This window comes from Pleurodeles waltl, chromosome 11 (assembly GCF_031143425.1).
Source record: "Pleurodeles waltl isolate 20211129_DDA chromosome 11, aPleWal1.hap1.20221129, whole genome shotgun sequence".
In the NCBI taxonomy this organism is placed as follows: domain Eukaryota; kingdom Metazoa; phylum Chordata; class Amphibia; order Caudata; family Salamandridae; genus Pleurodeles; species Pleurodeles waltl.
In genome coordinates, this window is record NC_090450.1 from 746,567,571 (window position 1) to 746,584,834 (window position 17,264).

The 17,264-nt window shown below is 43.1% G+C and overlaps 1 protein-coding gene across 1 annotated transcript in view; it reads right to left on the bottom strand.

The window, feature by feature from the left end:
* Window positions 1–213: 213 nt before the first annotated feature.
* Window positions 214–17,264, bottom strand: part of HSPB8 (heat shock protein family B (small) member 8) — an 84,775-nt gene continuing 67,724 nt past the window's right edge. The window contains exon 3 of the mRNA XM_069214472.1: window positions 214–901. Coding sequence (XP_069070573.1) covers window positions 742–901 — 160 coding nt within the window. The 3' untranslated portion in view covers window positions 214–741. The remainder of the gene's footprint in view (window positions 902–17,264) is intronic.

Genomic DNA, 17,264 nt, shown 5'->3' on the forward strand with positions numbered 1-17,264 from the left:
GAAGAGGGTCAGTGTCAGAGCTGCAAGGGGCCTGAGCCGGGACAGTAGATGCCAAGTCGAGGCTACATTATACAGTTTTATTTATAAGACATTCCGATGATAAGGAAACAATATTAGTGTTGGCCACACTATAGACGTGCAGGACCCTTTTTTATGTCAGTAGCAAACCAGCCTTCCCAAACTAATGCCAAACGTTAAAAAATACTCATAGCATACCATATGAGACCAGGATTTTATTTATACAGTAGACCTTGAAATATGGAGGTGAAACACTAACTACAGTATTGTGCTCATGTTTAAACCAGGTTAATGTCAATATTCTGTTACAACAGCTTCCAAACAATGAACAATTTGGAGGGAAAAAACAAACACCACCAGAACTATGTTTTCAATAAAAGCAGGTGAGCTTTTGCAGCATAACAATAACAAGACAAAAAAGATGTACGTTCCTGTGTGGACACATGCACCGCTTTAAGTAGGACTGGACTGCTTATAAAATGTAAATTGCGGTTTTCAGCCAGTGGGGGGGGTGAAGACATGCTAACCCCACTCCACTGGCCCACAGCCCAGAAAGACGACAACTGTTCCATGGTGTGATCACAGCAGCTGGCATTTTGTTTGTGAAAGAAGACTGACGCCATCCTCCTGACGAGACATTCACAACAGGAAGTGTCCCAATCCGCTGAGGTGGGTCAATGGCACGTGAAGTCCAGGATGAATCCGAAGCCTGGAAGGAGACATCTAGGAAACAATAGTTTCTTGGCTGTCCAATGGCAGCTCAAAGCTGTAGCCGTCATTACTGTGCTGGTAGTAGGGTGGAACCAGTGGTGCCTCAATGATCAGCAAACCCTCTGGAGACAAGGAAGCGAAGACTGTCAGGGGGTCCACCTCTGAGGGGAGCCTAAAAACACAAGAAAAGAATGTATAATAGAGATCAGTCATTATCATCGTGTTCCAAGACTTTTCATTCCATGCTCCACACCCATTCTCCTTCAACAACCATTTCAGTTTCTTCTTTTGGGCTACCCTGTCTCATTCACTCATTACAATTCTCTTTCCCAGGCCACTGTAGAATTTGTCTTTATTCCATTTTCATTAATCCTTTAATTCTCAATCTCACTTACTTCGGAATTCTGCTATGATTCTGCACTGAATCTTTAGTTGATCAATCATTCCAGATTTTTTCTACGATACTGTTACGGTAGTAGCTCAATCCAGCTTGCCCATCAACTTGCCTACTTATAGATATTTCAGTGTTATGTTAAGTGGTCCAAATCATGTTGTTTAAAGTGATATTGGTCCCCAAAAGCAGTACACTGCTGCCTTGTATCCTAGCTCATCATCACAGACATATTAACCTTTGTAACGTATATTATACAAATTGATTAAGATTTCTGTTTTTCTTTTAATTTAAGAGCCAGTAATCAAATGCCCCCGGGCTGCAGGCTCGTAAGATAGAACAGCATGAAAGCTAGAAAAGACCCCCTTTCTGAAAATTAGTGAGGAAAGGTTGGAGAGTATGACACTTTAGAAAGTTATGCCTGGTGACATATATCTATAGCCAAGGAGATTGTATGAAGCCCATGAAGTTCATCAGGACTACTTAATTGAATGACGTGTGCAGAGGTCATGGTGTGGGTATTCCTACTGTTGAAAGCAGATGACACTAGGGCATTTTGGATGTAAATTCATGCAATGGAGAAATATAGGGGCTATGAACACTGCTTAACCAAATAGCAGAAGTGATAGAGACATCATCCACAGTTACACCCAATTAGCATCACAGAATTGACCCCTTGTCCCACACTTAGCTCTTTATCATATCCCTATTTGCTGTTGAGAAACCAGGTGAAGGATAAAATCAGAAACTAAGGAAAGAAAACAAGGCTCTCAGAGCTCTGTTTACTTCTATTCCTGCTGCTGCCTTGTGAGTCCAGGGGTAGTAAGGGTAGTGTCAGTTGTACAAATGAAAATAGTAGCGTTAGCAGTTGATTACTCTGGCTGTCCAAACTGGACATTTATGGTTGATGTTTAAATGTGGGAATAGATAGACAGTGTGAGTCTCGCTTTAAAAATACTTTAATATTCTTGACTACAAAATGGCAGCAATTTGTAAAGTCTTTAAATGTTCAAGTAAATATTCACTGTGCTTTGAATAGGTGCAGCGGCTGGAGAATACATGGCTCGCATGGAAGATGGGGGCACAGATCCTGAGGATGGTCTTTCTGGGTAAGCCTAATAAAATGAGAAGACCTTTAGAGGGGTATGCCTTCCAACACAGCCGCTCTTTCTTCAGAACCGTGCTTACTGCTCATGCCTAGGTGAAATGCGTGGGTGGAGAGTTTCTGAGGATAAAGGTCAACTTTTAGGCAAGCTAATTAAGGCCAACTCAGGAACCTGAATTATAGCTATGAGTCAACAAAAACTGCACAGATAATGAGTACGGCTTCTAAACATCTCTTGAAAAGTATAAGACAATTCTCTTTTGAGTGTAGCACATAATTCTACTATGTTGCAAGATGATAATAGGAGACCTTCTTCGGGATGTTGGGTTTATGGCAGAGACCCCTGACAGTGTCAAGTTCATTTATAATGTGGATTGATTGGGCCTAGGTTTTTTGAGCTTGCATAGATTTAGATTTGAGGGGTTTTATTTCTGGATTATTATACTTATTTGCATGCTTCCAGGCTTATATGTTGTCCCAGTCCAATATGACCAACAGATTTGTGGCCTGGGTGAGTATTGTGTCCAAACGTTTTACTTTAACCATTATGTTAAACGGAAACGATGCATGCAGATGTAGGAGTATTGATGAATGAGCCCGTCATATCAAATAAAATGACATTAGTAACGAGCAATGTCACCTAAGCATCTTGGTGCTGTAGGAACATTACAAAGTAGCTGCCAACTAAGTGTGCAATGTAATTATAAGGTAAAACACCAAAGCCCAGACTTAAGAGGATGTAGCGCCATTCTATCAACACATTTGTTGCCATTTTTTCATGCGAATGTGGTGTTAAATGGCCAAAACACTGCACCATATTTACAAAGTGACCCAATGCATGCATTGCACCACTTTGTAACCCCTTGTGCTACATTATGCTTGCACCAAGTATGCAAAGGGGGTGTTCTACTATTGGGGGGGCCAAAAAATGCCACAAAGAAATCTAAGAAAACTATTTGTGTCATTTTTGTCACCACCTTTAACCACTGCTCTGAGCAGGCATTAAAAGGAGGTTCCTATTGGTTACAATGGGCCTCTGGGTGCTTTGCAGGATTAGAGGCAACATTTTTTATGCTAATCCTGCAAAACACCGAGGTAGTGTCAAACATTATGATGCTAGTTCCTTAACTACTGCCATGGTGCGCCATATATTAAGTACAGTACACATATGGCGTTAGGGGAGTGCTAAGGAGTGCTAGAAAAGTGGCGCTGCACTATGTGGAGCGCCACTTTTCATAAATATGCCCTCAAGTTTTAAACTGTTTCCTAAATACCAACAAGGGTGTTTGAGATTGCAGGTGTGTCAGTAGAGAATTCTACAACCTGACCACTGTAGTGGGATAAGCTCTTTGCCCCACCTGTACCTGGTCAGTAGCTGAAATTGTAGTGAAACTGAGTTTGTTGACCGGGGAGGATGAGGGAGGAGAGAATTTTTCATCAAGAGAGGTGAGAGATTAAAGTAAATTGCCTAGTCTTTAAGATGAATAAGAGTAAATTGCCTGGGCTATCAATAAGCATTTGTCTATTTTAGCTACTCTTGGATTATTGAGGGGATGCTGCAAATCACCTTGGCTATGCGCTTGAATGTTGTAGTGTTTTCTGTGCAAGTTTGTTAAAATTGTCCTTTTCCTGGTTTAGTTGGTGTGTGCTTGCTCTTCATTTTTACCCTCTACAAAAGTCTGGTCAGAGCGCAGATTGGCTAGATGTCTTTGTGTCCAGGGAACGAGTGGAGTGCGTGGTAGGAACAGGGACAGCAGAGGAAGGGATCCACTGCTACAGCACAGGACATGCCGTGATAGAGAACCAAAAGTATTAAGAAATGGTGTGGATACATCCAGGTTGCATTTATAATCATTTCTCTGCTGTTTCAGAAAGGGTCAAACCCAGGCACATCAACCTAACCAAGTACAAAAGGAGAAGCCTGGCCTAAACATCTAGGTAATACTCTACCAATGAAAGACAACACAACATACAATGACCATTATCAGGGGTGTACAGCTCGAGACACCAAGGAAAGCAAAGAGTCCACATCTGGACAAACCCATTTCGATTATCAAGATGGATAAGCTACGCAGGGCCGTCCATGAGCCTTGAACTGGTGGCCTATGAGTGCTAGCTTCTGCCCCTGGGGTATACATGTAATGGTCATTTTGGCATCGGAGCACCAATGCATGTTTTTAAAACTATTTTAGACTCCTGTCACTACACTCTTGTACAATCCAGATTCTCAACTCCTCTATATGATCATGAGTCAGTGATGTGAAAAGTGTACCTCAAATTACTCAGTCATATTGGCTTTGTTTGAGCTTTATTTTCAATGTGCAAAATCCATGTATTATTGTGCACTGCCTTGGGGAAATATCGCTCTCTTTCTTGCCATACAAGGCAACAGGAAAAGAGTGCTTTTAAGCCACAGGAATGCCCTGAAAAGGCCAGAGAAAACGATCAACAGAAATGCATGCTCTTTTGTTAAGACCACCAAGCCTAGTCTAGTTTCAATGAAACCCACCAGAAAGAGCTGATGAACCCTTGGAGCTAGATGGAAGGACCCTCTGGTGTCATTAAAGGAGCAAGGACATCTCTAGGGATCATGACTGATGACCCTGAGGTTCGCCATTAGGCACAGCAGGCATGGAAGCAAGTGTGATTGTAAAAGATCATATGGGAACTGTTCTACATGGTGGACATTAGGTACAGCCCTGCCATAGGAATTACACCCCAGAGATATGGTGGCATTACTTTAGTTACTGTTGCCTTGTTGGGCATTAAGAAGCTGGACTTGTGCACAAGGCTATCAAGAACGGGCACAATTGCTATCTCAATAGTCTAGCAGCATCTTCCTAGACTTCCATCACTAATATTCCAATGCCCTGCATCTTTCTCCTTCATAGATACTGTGTCATTCAAAGTACTCGTCTTTAAGGTAATAGGCTATATTGCAAGTACATTGTGATAACTGAATCATAATAATCTTTACTGACTTGCTTCAGGCAGGCCCAAAGCAATCAGGTGTTAATGGGCTCAGATTATGACGACTGGAGTCTTCAACCACTGGTGTCTTGGGCCAATTACAGAACTGGACATCAAAGTGAATTACCAACTACTTTCCTGTAGCACTTTCGTCTCAATAGAAATGCAGCCATCTGTGTTGTTATCAGTAGTAAAGCAAGTACAGTTGTGGTGGGAATACAGGGGTTGTGGGGCCCATTTCACACCAGCTAATAGTCGTTTTTGTCTACCAAACCACAGGAGTAAGGGGCCAATTTCTTAGCTTTGATTTGAGTCCAACACACTCCTGCTATGCCACTGCAAGCAGAAGAGGACACCAAGGATTACTCAAGGATATGATAAAGATAGGATGCTTAAACGTAACAACATCACTCAATAAGGCACCCACTTTAGATAGTGCTTTACTTTGTAAAAAGAAAAGTACTTTACTACACCATGATCTGAATACTACATCTAAAAAGATGATGAATTATTAAAACCATAGCTTTCTAGCTTTTTTTCTGGCCTGAGATAGAATCTCAAATCCTAGTACAATGCCTATGAACCAACATGAAGTCTATGAACAATGTTCTCTTCTATCAATGATGCAGTCCCCTCTTGCAGTACCAAAGTGCTGCCTATGTGATGCGACAATCACCAATGACTTTGATGGGGAAGACCTGTCAGTCACATTTAAAGAGAGCATTCTCAGCACTGCATTGGATACAGTGGATGTCACCCACAGCCAACCAATAATTTGAGCTGTTACGCTCCAAATTTCCAAACCTCTTGGAGGCTTGAAGCATATCAGCTTTACAATTTTTCCTCTGTAGAGTCCCATCCAATGGGGCAATGGAGTGCCCAGTCACTTTGTGTCAGAACACAGTCACTGAAGGTGGGTAACGAGGAGGGCACTGTCCAGGGCCTTAGTACAGGGGTAGAGTCCATTGAAATGTATAAGCCTGAGCAAGGGAGCAGTGAAACACCTGCTGTCGCATCCTCGAAGCCCGGAATCTTGCACAATAAAACATACGGAGCTCATAGGTAATGTCTTTATTCATCAGCGTACATTGTGTAACTAACTCTCAATATCTCAATAACAGTTAGCACCATGCCCAAACAGGTTCCAGATCAATTACATAATTTCCTTCATAAGTCCGCTCAGAGTCAAGGGATCCTAACACGTACAGTTCTAAGACACTGCACCTGCTATAACAACTTTGGTGGTCTTGCCATTATGCTGATGAAATGGTTCTTTATGGCCCTTCTGAACTTTGATTGTTGACCTTAAGGTCACAGGACGTAGCAAAAGCTAACAAATTACATGTCAAGAAAGAAGATATTGTGCCACAGCTGTGAGATGGGCAGCAAAGAGAGACAATCAAATCAAGCATGTGAAAGAGAACTGATAAAAAAGTAGAAGAGAAAGTGAGAAGTGAAGGAAGTGAGAGAGCGAAAGAAGGAAAAACAAAACTGCAAAGGAGGAGGTTAAGATGGAAAATAAAAGCAAGCGGGATAAATAGAAGAGTAGAAGGGATAAAAGAATAGAAAGAATGAAAGGAAGATTGACATGAGAAAAAAGAGAGAAAGAAAGGAAGAGGGTAGAACAAATACTTTTCTCAGAGGAGCAATTCCAAATGCTCTACCAAGAAAGTGTAAGGAACTCATGTTTCTCTCATTTATTTGGCTTGATATGACTGAAAGTACAGAGTATTTTAATTTTCAGGCTATTCCCTTGAGCCCAAGATGGCTTAGGTTGGGGACTGCAGATGAAAACTTGTGCATGTTCACCAGTACCTGCACTGGGCAGATTTTACTTTGCAGATCTGTATCTATAAAACCACCAGGGGCAGTTCAATTGGTATGCAGTTGGGTGCTCACAGGCCTGCGTCACCGCTAATACCACTACAGAAGCTTCAACAAAGACACAGCTGGAGATAGGAACTGGGGATTAAAATTAATATATCATCACAAATGTACAACTGTGGTACACCTCCTTCCTTGGTCAATGAGAATTTCTGGAACCAATTACTGGTCAAGATGACCAGTACCTATCTTGACAGCTGGTCAATCATCTCCACTGCACAGTTCAAAATATTGTGGACTTTCCTAATCAGATACAACATGATCGTCTCATGCCAAGGCCATGGACCAAAGCATCTTCCCCTGTGCTAGGGCTAAATATCCCAAAAAGAGGTTTACTGGGCTCTTGTGACTGAAATGACCATACCTCGTGAGATATATTATTGCAAATGAAAAGTTTAGGATTGTGAAGCAAGGAACATATTGCAAGCCCTGCATCAAGAAATCAGTGCATGAGGCAAAAAAGGAAACACAAAACCCAAATCCTCCCAAATGAAGACAGAAGAAGAATAAGAGAGCAGTGATGGTCTAGTCTGTGAAAACAGGGAATGAAAGAAGGTATGAAAATAAAGGAAAAAACACAGAAAGAGAGGAGGAAAGAGAGAAAGAAATACAAGTAAAGAGAAAGACAGAAAAGAAAAAAAAGAAAAAATTAAGAAATAAAAATTAAAGTAAGAAACAAACAGTTAATCATATAAGAGAATAACAGGAAAATGATACAACTGATGGAAAAGGAAAAATAAAAAAATGATAATTGTTATACTTGACACCCTTAGGGTGGTCATCCCCTAACTTTTTGCCTGCCTCCCTCTACTTTTCTGACACTGTTTGCTGGTTTTAGGACTCTGCACACTTTACCGCTGCTAATCAGTGCTAAACTGCATATGCTCTCTCCGTTAAACATGGTAACATTGGTTCATTCCCAATAGGTCTATTTGATTTACTTGTAAGTCCCTAGTAAAGTGCACTACATGTGCCCAGGGCCTGTAACTTGAATGCTACTAGTGGGCCTGCAGCACTGGTTATGCCACCCACATAAGTAGCCACTTAACCATGTCTCAGGCCTGCCATTGCAAGGTCTGTGTGTGCAGTTTCACTGCCACTTTGACTTGGCATTTAGAAGTGCTTGTAAAGTCTTAAACTCCTCTTTTTCTACATATAGGTCACCCCTAAGGTAGGCCGTAGATAACCCATAGGGCAGGGTGCTATGTAGGTAAAAGGCAGGACATGTACATGTGGGTTTTATATGTCCTGGTAGTGGAAAACTCCTAAATTCATTTTCCACTATAGTGAGGCTTGCTCCTTTCATAGGATAGCATTAGGGCTACCCTCATATACTGTTTGAGAAGTAGATTCTGATCAGAAAGAGGTAACCAGTTCATATTTTGCATGGCCAGAATGGTATTAGAAAGTCCTGCTTATTGGTGAGGTTGGATTTTATATTAGTATTTTAGAAATGCCACTTTTAGAAAGTTAGCATTTCTCTGCACTTAAAATCCATCTGTGCCTTACAGCATGTCTCCAATCAACGCCTGGGCTGGGCTGGTTGACAACTTCCTTGTGCATTTCACCCAGACAACCACAAACACAGGACACTCTGTCACCCCTGCAATCATTTGCATACTGAATGGGTCTTCTTGGGCTGGAAGGGTGGAGGGCCTGACACTTACATTTCAAAGGCTAGTGGCCTGCCCTCCCACTATGGACTGCCAAACCCCCTACTGGGACCCTGGCAGACAGACCTGTACTTAAAGGGGAACTTGTGCACTTCAAACCCACTCTTTGTAGTCTCACCCACTTGAAAGGCATTTTCCGATATATAATCTGGGTTTTTGACCCTGGGTTTTTGACCCCACCAACTCAGACACTTCTAGATCTGCACCTGCAACCTGTCAAGAGGAACTGCCTGGCTGCCCAAAGGACTCATCTGGACTGCTTTTCTGAGAAGGACTGATGCTGTGCTGTTGCCCTACTGCCCTGCTGACCTCTAACTTTGTAGGGAAGTGCTCTCCAAAGGCTTGGATTGAGCTTGCCTCCTGTTTTCTGAGGTCTCAGGGCCACAAATACTTCATCTCTTCAGGAAACTCCTTGTGCGCCAAAAATCGAAGCACAGCCTGCTGGAAACGATGCGCAGCCTGCCTTGCGACTGAGAAATCGCTGCACAGTCGAACCAGAACGACGCAGCCCAACTTCCGGAGTGGAAATTTGACGCAGCGCCTGTCTTGTGACAGAAAATTTGACGCACCACCCTACTGGATCGATGCACAGCCGAACCCCACAGCTGATTCCCCAAGTGGAAAATCGATGCAGCATCGCCCGTGCAACAGAAAATTCAACCCATCGCCCTCCCGGATCGATGCAAGGGCTGTGACTTCTTCCTGCACACCCAGGATTTCCCCACATCGTCCCTAGGCGTCAAAAAGAACCCTGCATCGCAGTTGGGACCAAGACTGCGCTGAAAACGATGCAAGCCCCTTGCAGCATGGAAAGAAACGACACAACGTCTGTGCCGCGTCGGAAAATCCGAAGCACACCTTATTTGTCCATGCATCTCCTCTTCTGCGGTCTACGTGTGTGTTATTTTTGACACAAACCAGGTACTTTGTGTAATCAAGAAACAACTGCTGATTTCTAAGATTTAACACTCTTTTTAAACTTGCAAAAGTAATATTTCAACTTGTGCTTATTGAATCTTTATTGTTTTTACCTTATTTTAACCAAATAAATATTATCTATTTTTCTAATCCTGTGTGGTGTGTTTTTTGGTGCTTTCACTGTGTTACTGTATGATTTATTGCACAAATACTTTACACATTGCCTTCTAAATTAAGCCTGACTGCTCAGTGCCTAACTACCGGAGGGTGGGCACAGGATAATGTGTGTGACTTACCCTGACTAGGATGGTGGTCCCTACTTGGACAAGGCTGTATACCTCTGCCAACTAGAGACCCCATTTCTAACAATAATGAAATTAACAAACAATGGACTAGGAGGGATAGAGAGTAAACAAACGGGGAGAATGGTGCGGCGCATATATAATCTACCTGCAAATGTGAAGGCGAGGCATGGTACAGGATAAAGGAATATATTGTTTATGAACAGGGGATAAAGAAAGACACATTGTGTGGGTTCTGTGGGAGAGCAGGAAGATTGAGAGAGATGCACTGAGGAGCGGTTCAAATGACAAAGAGCAACAGTATGAGGTGTACCACTGAAGCCAAGTCTCGTACGTCATTGCATATAAAAGTAAACAACCAGAGAAGAAGTCTCAGTTAGCAGCTTATATTTTACAATAGTGTTTATTTTACGGGAAGGGCAGCACACACCCGTCAAATAATCTGACATTTATTTTGGCAGAAAGAACAGTCTTCCCTTGAGCATATAATTTTGAATCAAGAATACAACCTTTCCCTGTCCCAGTGTAGTCTGTGGCAGTGGTCAGAGGCTGGAGCTAACTAAAATGACCACATCTGTTGAGTTGTTAATGTGAAGGAAATGAGAAGCAGTGCTGGTAAAGGTGAGTTCTTTATTCATCGAAAATACGGAGCCTCGCTGGCCACCTGTTGCATTGCTATCCAAATAGGAGGCAGGAGACAAAGGATAATGTTGAGGGCAGGGTTTCTGTTTTTTTAGCAGCTTCAAAGATGAAAGCCCATGAAGCGCAGGCAGGAGCCAGCGGTCAGGGCTGCAGTCCAGTCCAGGGTTCAAGGCGTGAATGTCAGACTGGACAACAGCAACAACCATGGCAACAGAGCCAACAGCAACACAATTGAAAGAACACAAAATCTAATACAGTTAAAGCAGCGCTTGAAGAGTAATGAATTACATTCAAACAAATACTTTATACCCACAATACAACACCGCCGCAGCTCTTACCAAACTGCCACAGCACTCGTCACTCATCTCACTAGCACACACCGTTGACACGCTACCCCTCACGTACTCCCCTCACATTCATTAGCAGCACGGAGAAGCAGAGGACTGGCGTGCAAGACGACACACATTCTTTCCCCACCCCACAAAATAAAATATTAATAACAATAAATTATGATCAAATAAATTGAAACATCAAAATATAACACATGAGATAACAAATAGTTATAATACGGTATGATACAAATATGTTAATTAAACTTTTTGAGCATTATACGAGTTCTCACACAACGTCCCTCGTCGCTACACTACAAGAAGTGGATATCGTGAAAGAAAAAGATAAATCATCAGAAAATTCACTTTTTCTCCCAACAGGGTTTCACTTCTGTTCTGCAACCCTGTAGTTAAATAAGAAAAATGCGACCCTGACAATCTTTTGCCCTCAGAAGAATCCCATCTTAATAGTTCACCAACATCCTTTGACACCCATCTCCTCAGAATGTTTACTCCTTATCTCCTATAGGAATATTTCTGAATGCTCTATACTTTTGGCCAATTCATCTGCAGCTTCTAATGTTAAATTGGGCGAGGGTCATAGCCTCTCTTGGATTTTCTTCTTATTGGATTTCATCAATATTTGGTCCCTAAGCGCCTGGTCATAATGTATTGTCTGAAACTGACATAGTGCTGCTAAAGATCTTAGTGCAGCTATGTACCCCTCAAAACTTTCAACAATTTCTTGTTTCCTTGAATAGAATATGTAACTCTCCATAACAGTGTTCGTTTTCTTGCCACACCTTATCTCTAATTGTTTTACCACATACTCAGTCATTTCAATTACATGCATTTTGTAGTGGGGGTAAAAATGTAAATTGTCTTAAGCCTTCACCTTCCGAAGAATTCTTTAGAAGAGACAATTTCCTTTGGTAGCAACAATCATCTTCTTCTAAGACTTGAACATAGGCCAGTAACATGCCCAGCCAAATCTCCCACCTAGTTATTGCTTTTCCTGGTGATGGTAAAACAAATGGTGGAATCTCGATTCCAGACATGAAAAAGAGTTGCAGAAAAACAAACTAAAACAAAGTATTCACTGTTGTCTATATGGTTGCAGTTTGTGAATGAAAAGAATGAACTAAAACACAAACAGTATTCACCATTGTCTATGTGTCTGGCACCACTGATAATTAAAATGTAATAATATTCCCCTACAGAATCTGTGTTAGAAGAAATACCACTTGTACTGCTCCAGAAGAATGACAATGATCCCAGTGTGCCAAGATGGTTGCCACTTGTGCAATATTAAGCATAGTTTCCTGTGATGTGATACAAGGGAGTAGCTAGAAAAATAAAATACCCTCCACTGTGAGCCACACGAAATGCTGAAGCAAAGTGAGCAATCACAACCCTTCTTATGAATGCCTGCAGAAATTATATTCCTGAGTAAAATTTGCAGAAAGTCTTCCAAATTATGCATTTGGAACACTTACACATTTTTCAGTATTGTCTTCTTTAATTTTTCCCTTTTGCTCTCCATCGTTCTTTCCTTTACCTATTTTTCTTTCTTTTCTCCTTTTCCATTCTCTTTTCATTCCTTCTTTCTATCATTCTTTCCTTCTGCCCATTCTTCTTTCATTTTATCTGTGGTTTATGCTAGTTTTCAGTTCTTTATATTCCTGTTATTTTTCTTCCTTTTTCCACATTTCTTCCTTCTTCCCATTTTTCTCCTTGTACTTCCATTCTTTTGTTCCTTCCTTCTTACCATCCTCCTGTCCTTCCTTCGCCCCTTCTTTTATCCCCATTTCTATCATCCTTCCATTCATTAGTCTTCCTTTCTCTTCTTTCCGGCCTTCTCTCTTTCATCTATTTTAGATTTCGCCTTTCCATTGTTCAATTCTACTGTTCTGCTATCCATATTTCTTTCTTTTTCTTTCTTTCTTTTCATCTTTTGTTCTTGCTACCCTTCTTTCCAAATGTATGTTTTCTTTCCTTTCCCTTTCTTTTCTCTATACCTATGTTCCATCTGCTTTCTTTTAACATTCCTTTGTTCTTTCCTTATTTGCATTCTTCTTTCCTTCCCTTGTGCTGTCTGACTGTATGTGCCTTCTCATTTTTTCTTTGCCAATGTCAAAACTTCTCCTTCTCTCTGTCACTGTTCTAAGTTTCTTTGACCGACCATCGGACGGTTGCGCCACAGTAATTTATTCTTCAAGTATTTATCAGTTTCTCCGACTGCCTTGGATGACCTCTAAGTCAGAGGTGAAAATTATGAAGGGTCATAAAACAATTTAAACTGTCCGAGGTACCCCCGCTTAAGCTAGTATAGTGGGTAGTTCACAACGCCCTTGCTGAGATATCCAAATTCGACAAAATGACTGCTTAATGATGGTCTGAATTTTTTATACTCGGTGGAAGTAAAACTTAAAAGTCTATAACAGCAAATAGCCGTGACCCAACTCGTCCTCTGAAAGCTTACCACTACCACTTCTGTGCTCATAATAAAATGTCCATCTATGTTCAGAGCCATACTGTATGTAAATTAAACTGTCCACAGATGGATTTCAGCAACCACAGAGTTCCATACAGCTTGCTCCCACTCACCGCCAATGTTGAGTTGTTAATGTGCAGGAAATAAGAAGCAGTACCGGTTGTGTTCTTTATTCATCGAATATGCTGAGTTCAGATCACTTCTGCTGCTCTCACCAACCACTGCTGCACCCCTCTGCTCGCACATACCACTCATGTGCTACCCCTCACACGCTGCCTTCACATTCTCTCATGCAGCCATTAGCAGCACACAGCAGCGGATACCCGACAGGAAACACAACAACATGGAGTGCTTCAGAAAACTCAGGCAATGCGCTTTCTCCTTTCCACCAATCACATTGTCTCAACTGTAAGAGGCCGGGCTTCTCGCCTCTCTCTACAGAGCTCTCAAGCCTTACTGCTCCATCACGGATTGGTCATGCAGTTAAGGAAAGTTCTTTGAATTCTGGGACTGATAGTCTTGGTTTCAGAGGTGTAGCTACCACTGGTGCAGCTGGTGCAACGCATCGAGTCCCCGAGGTGGGAGGGGCCCTGTCTGCCCTGCACAAGCTGATGTTATCAGTGGCAGCTGCCACCAATCTAAAAGTGATGGGGTTGGGGTGCTAGGGGAGTAATATATATATATATATTAATATATATATTAAACTTATCTGCTGGCTGCCTCCATAGCTCCTCTCTTCCCAACAGTCACTGGGAAACAGACTCCCAGTCCAGACTCTGCTCTCATGCTGTACCAAGCATGAGAGCAGTGACGGGATTGGCCTGAGCGGGCTGGTCTGACGTTCGCTCAGGCACAGGGAGCCTGTGCCATTTCTCCACCCAACTGTGTAACACAGCTGGGTTGGAGAAATATAAGTGTGCATGTCGGTTTGGCCGGCCTAAGACGGCCGGCCAAACAGACATGCGCACTTTACAGTGCCCACCACTCCTCCTCCGTGCCATGTCCTGGCCTGCCCCACCAAGACTTGCATGGCTCAGTGGAAAAAAAAAAAAATGATGATAAAATTGTTTTGCTGGGGCTGAGCAGGGGGACAACGCTCCTCCTCTATTACGGAGTAGGAGATGCCACTGGATGTTATTTCAGAGGACGTCCATTATGTTTTTTTTTTTTTTCTTTAGGCAGTGCATGCCGTGACTTGGCTGTGATTACTTTTCTGTGGGAGGGGTATGGAGGGAGGAGAGGACAAGGTAAAAATAAAAAAGAGAGAGGAAAGGGATTAAAGAAAAGGAGAGGGGGAGACAAGGGAAAGAGGTGAAGAAAAGATGACAAAATGAGAGAAGGAGATAAGGGTAAGCGAGAAAGGAGATAAGGACGAACAAAGTGGGCAACTGAAAGGGAAGAAAAAAGACCCAGAAGTAAGGCGAGAAGGGAAGAAGGGGATGAGGATGAGTGAGAGCCAAGTGGTTGAAGAGAGAGAGACAGGGAATGGGGATAGAGTGGAGAGCATCAAATGGATGAAGTAGATGAGAGGAGAGCAGGGTGGAGATAGGGTGGCGAGAATTAAAGACCAGTAGAATGGAGCCTGGAGACCCCTAAATTACATTAGTGTAGCAGGTGCAGTGACACCGGAGTCCAGGGGCCTGATAGGCGCCTTGCACTTCATTTATAACAGACTTTTAATACCGGCGGGGTGGGGGGGGGGAGTAGTTTCATGCCACTGCTTGGTTTTATAGTGGGTTAAAAAGGGACTAAAAAGCCCATCCTGCAACAAAAAAACTGTCTGGCCAAGTTTCTGGCTAATTTGAGTGCTCTGCTAATTTTCATTCGGTAGCGAGGAATCCATGAGTGAGAGAGATGTTCTGTGAGCTAGCCCGGGCCCATGCTTCTCTGCTGGCCTGCCGCCAGACTCCTGCTTAGACTGCTGTCGCACTCGCAGTCTCCTTTCCGTAATACACTCCTTCCATCACCCCTCTCTGTTTAAAATACCCTGGCAAGGGTGTTAGCTTGGATGCGCGCAGATTCAAAAGTCGCCTCCTGGCCCAGGAAGGCAGAAGTAAACGAAGGGGATGCTCTGGAACCAGGCACATGGCTGAGACACAGGCTGGATCAGGAGAGACCAATCCATGCCCATAAATGGCAGCGTGAGCAGCGCAGGTTTTGAAGCCAGCTCTCGCAGCCCGCGGCAACTTGTGGCAAAACTCTTTGTAAGGATGCTGCGTCCCACGTCAGAGACAGAGAGGCCTTCCCCTGCGTCTGCAATCCTCGCGAGGACGGCACGATCTGCCATTGAGGCAGTTTTCACACTAACCCCTTAGGAAAGGTGGAGCAAACACTGTCACTGTGAAGGAGGGGGGAGGGATGCCTGAATGAGGTAAAGATGAGCAATCATTGACAAAGTGGCTGCCAAATAGGCCAAATGTAATGACCTTCAGCCAAACCTGACCTTTCAGCAAACAACACTTAGAATGCTGAGGCTTGTAGTGTCATCTTTCTCCTTTGCATGGATCTACAAGTACCAAATTCAAACTTCTGTTTCCTAAAAAGACAGGGCTGGCCACAAAATGTCACTTGTGACTTGGGGCCACATGACACATCGGGAAAAAGGCCAACACGACTGACCTCCCAGCAAGCAAGCTCCATGCTTTTAACCATATCCCAAAACAGCCCAGGAGTAGAATACATACCCAAAGCTCATATGCATTTTTTTTTTTATGTATGCACTCTTCTACAGAGCTCCCAAGTTTCCCATGTTCATGTGTGAGTAACACATCCCAGTCCTGTTCTTTTCTTTGCATTATAGGACTTGTATTCCTGTTTTTCTGATTATATAATGAATGCTACTGTCGGACCTGGCCCTTTTTGCAAGGTCATCCCCACACTTTTTGCCTCCATCCTCCTAGTTTTTCTGACCACTTGCTGTTGGCTTTAGGACTCTGAGCACGATTTCATTGCTGATCAGTGCTAAAGTGCAAGTTCTCTCCCTTATAAAGTTGGTATGATTGGCTTACACCTAATTGGCACATTTAATTTACCTGTAGGTCACTTGTACAGTGGCATCCCTATACCCAGGGCCTGTAAATTACATGCTACTAGTGGCCCTGCAGCACTGCTTGTGCCACCCACAGAAGGAGCCTTTCAAACCTGTCTCAGGCCTGCTAGCGGAGGGTCTGTGTGCACAGATTTCAGTCAGAGGGACCTGGCATCTAAATTTACTTGCCAGGCCCAGAACTCTCCTTTTACTACATGTAAGTCACCCCTAAGGTAGGCCGTAGCTAGCCTTATGGGCAGGGTGCTATGTATGTAGAAGGCAGGACGTGTGCCTGGTTGTGTGGCCTGTCCTGGTAGTGACAAACTGTCTATTTGGCTTATCACTGCTGTGAGTGCTGTTTTGCTCACAGGATTGCATTGGAAATGCCCTGCCTTATATCTAGGGGGTATTGTCTGATTTATGAGGGGTAGCGTAGGCATGTTTGGTATGGTTGTAATGGTAGTGAGAAATGCTGCTTACTGGTAAAGGTGGACTTTTTATTACCAATTAATAAATGCCACTTCTAGAAAGTGAGTATTTCTCTGTGCTTATGACTTTGGTGTTTTGCAGCTTGACTCCAATCCACGTCTGGGGCAGAGTGACAGTTGGGCTTTGTGCATACGTTTTAGACAGCCTGTACACAGGGAGGGTGGTGGTCTCACAGAGGTGCATCTGCATACTGAATGGTCTTCCTGGGCTGGGAGAAGGAGAGGCGTGCATGCCTGCATTTGTAAAGGCTGTGCCCTGGCCTCACAAAAAGGGCTTGTTTACCCCTAACTGATGTCTAGAGCCTGTGCTG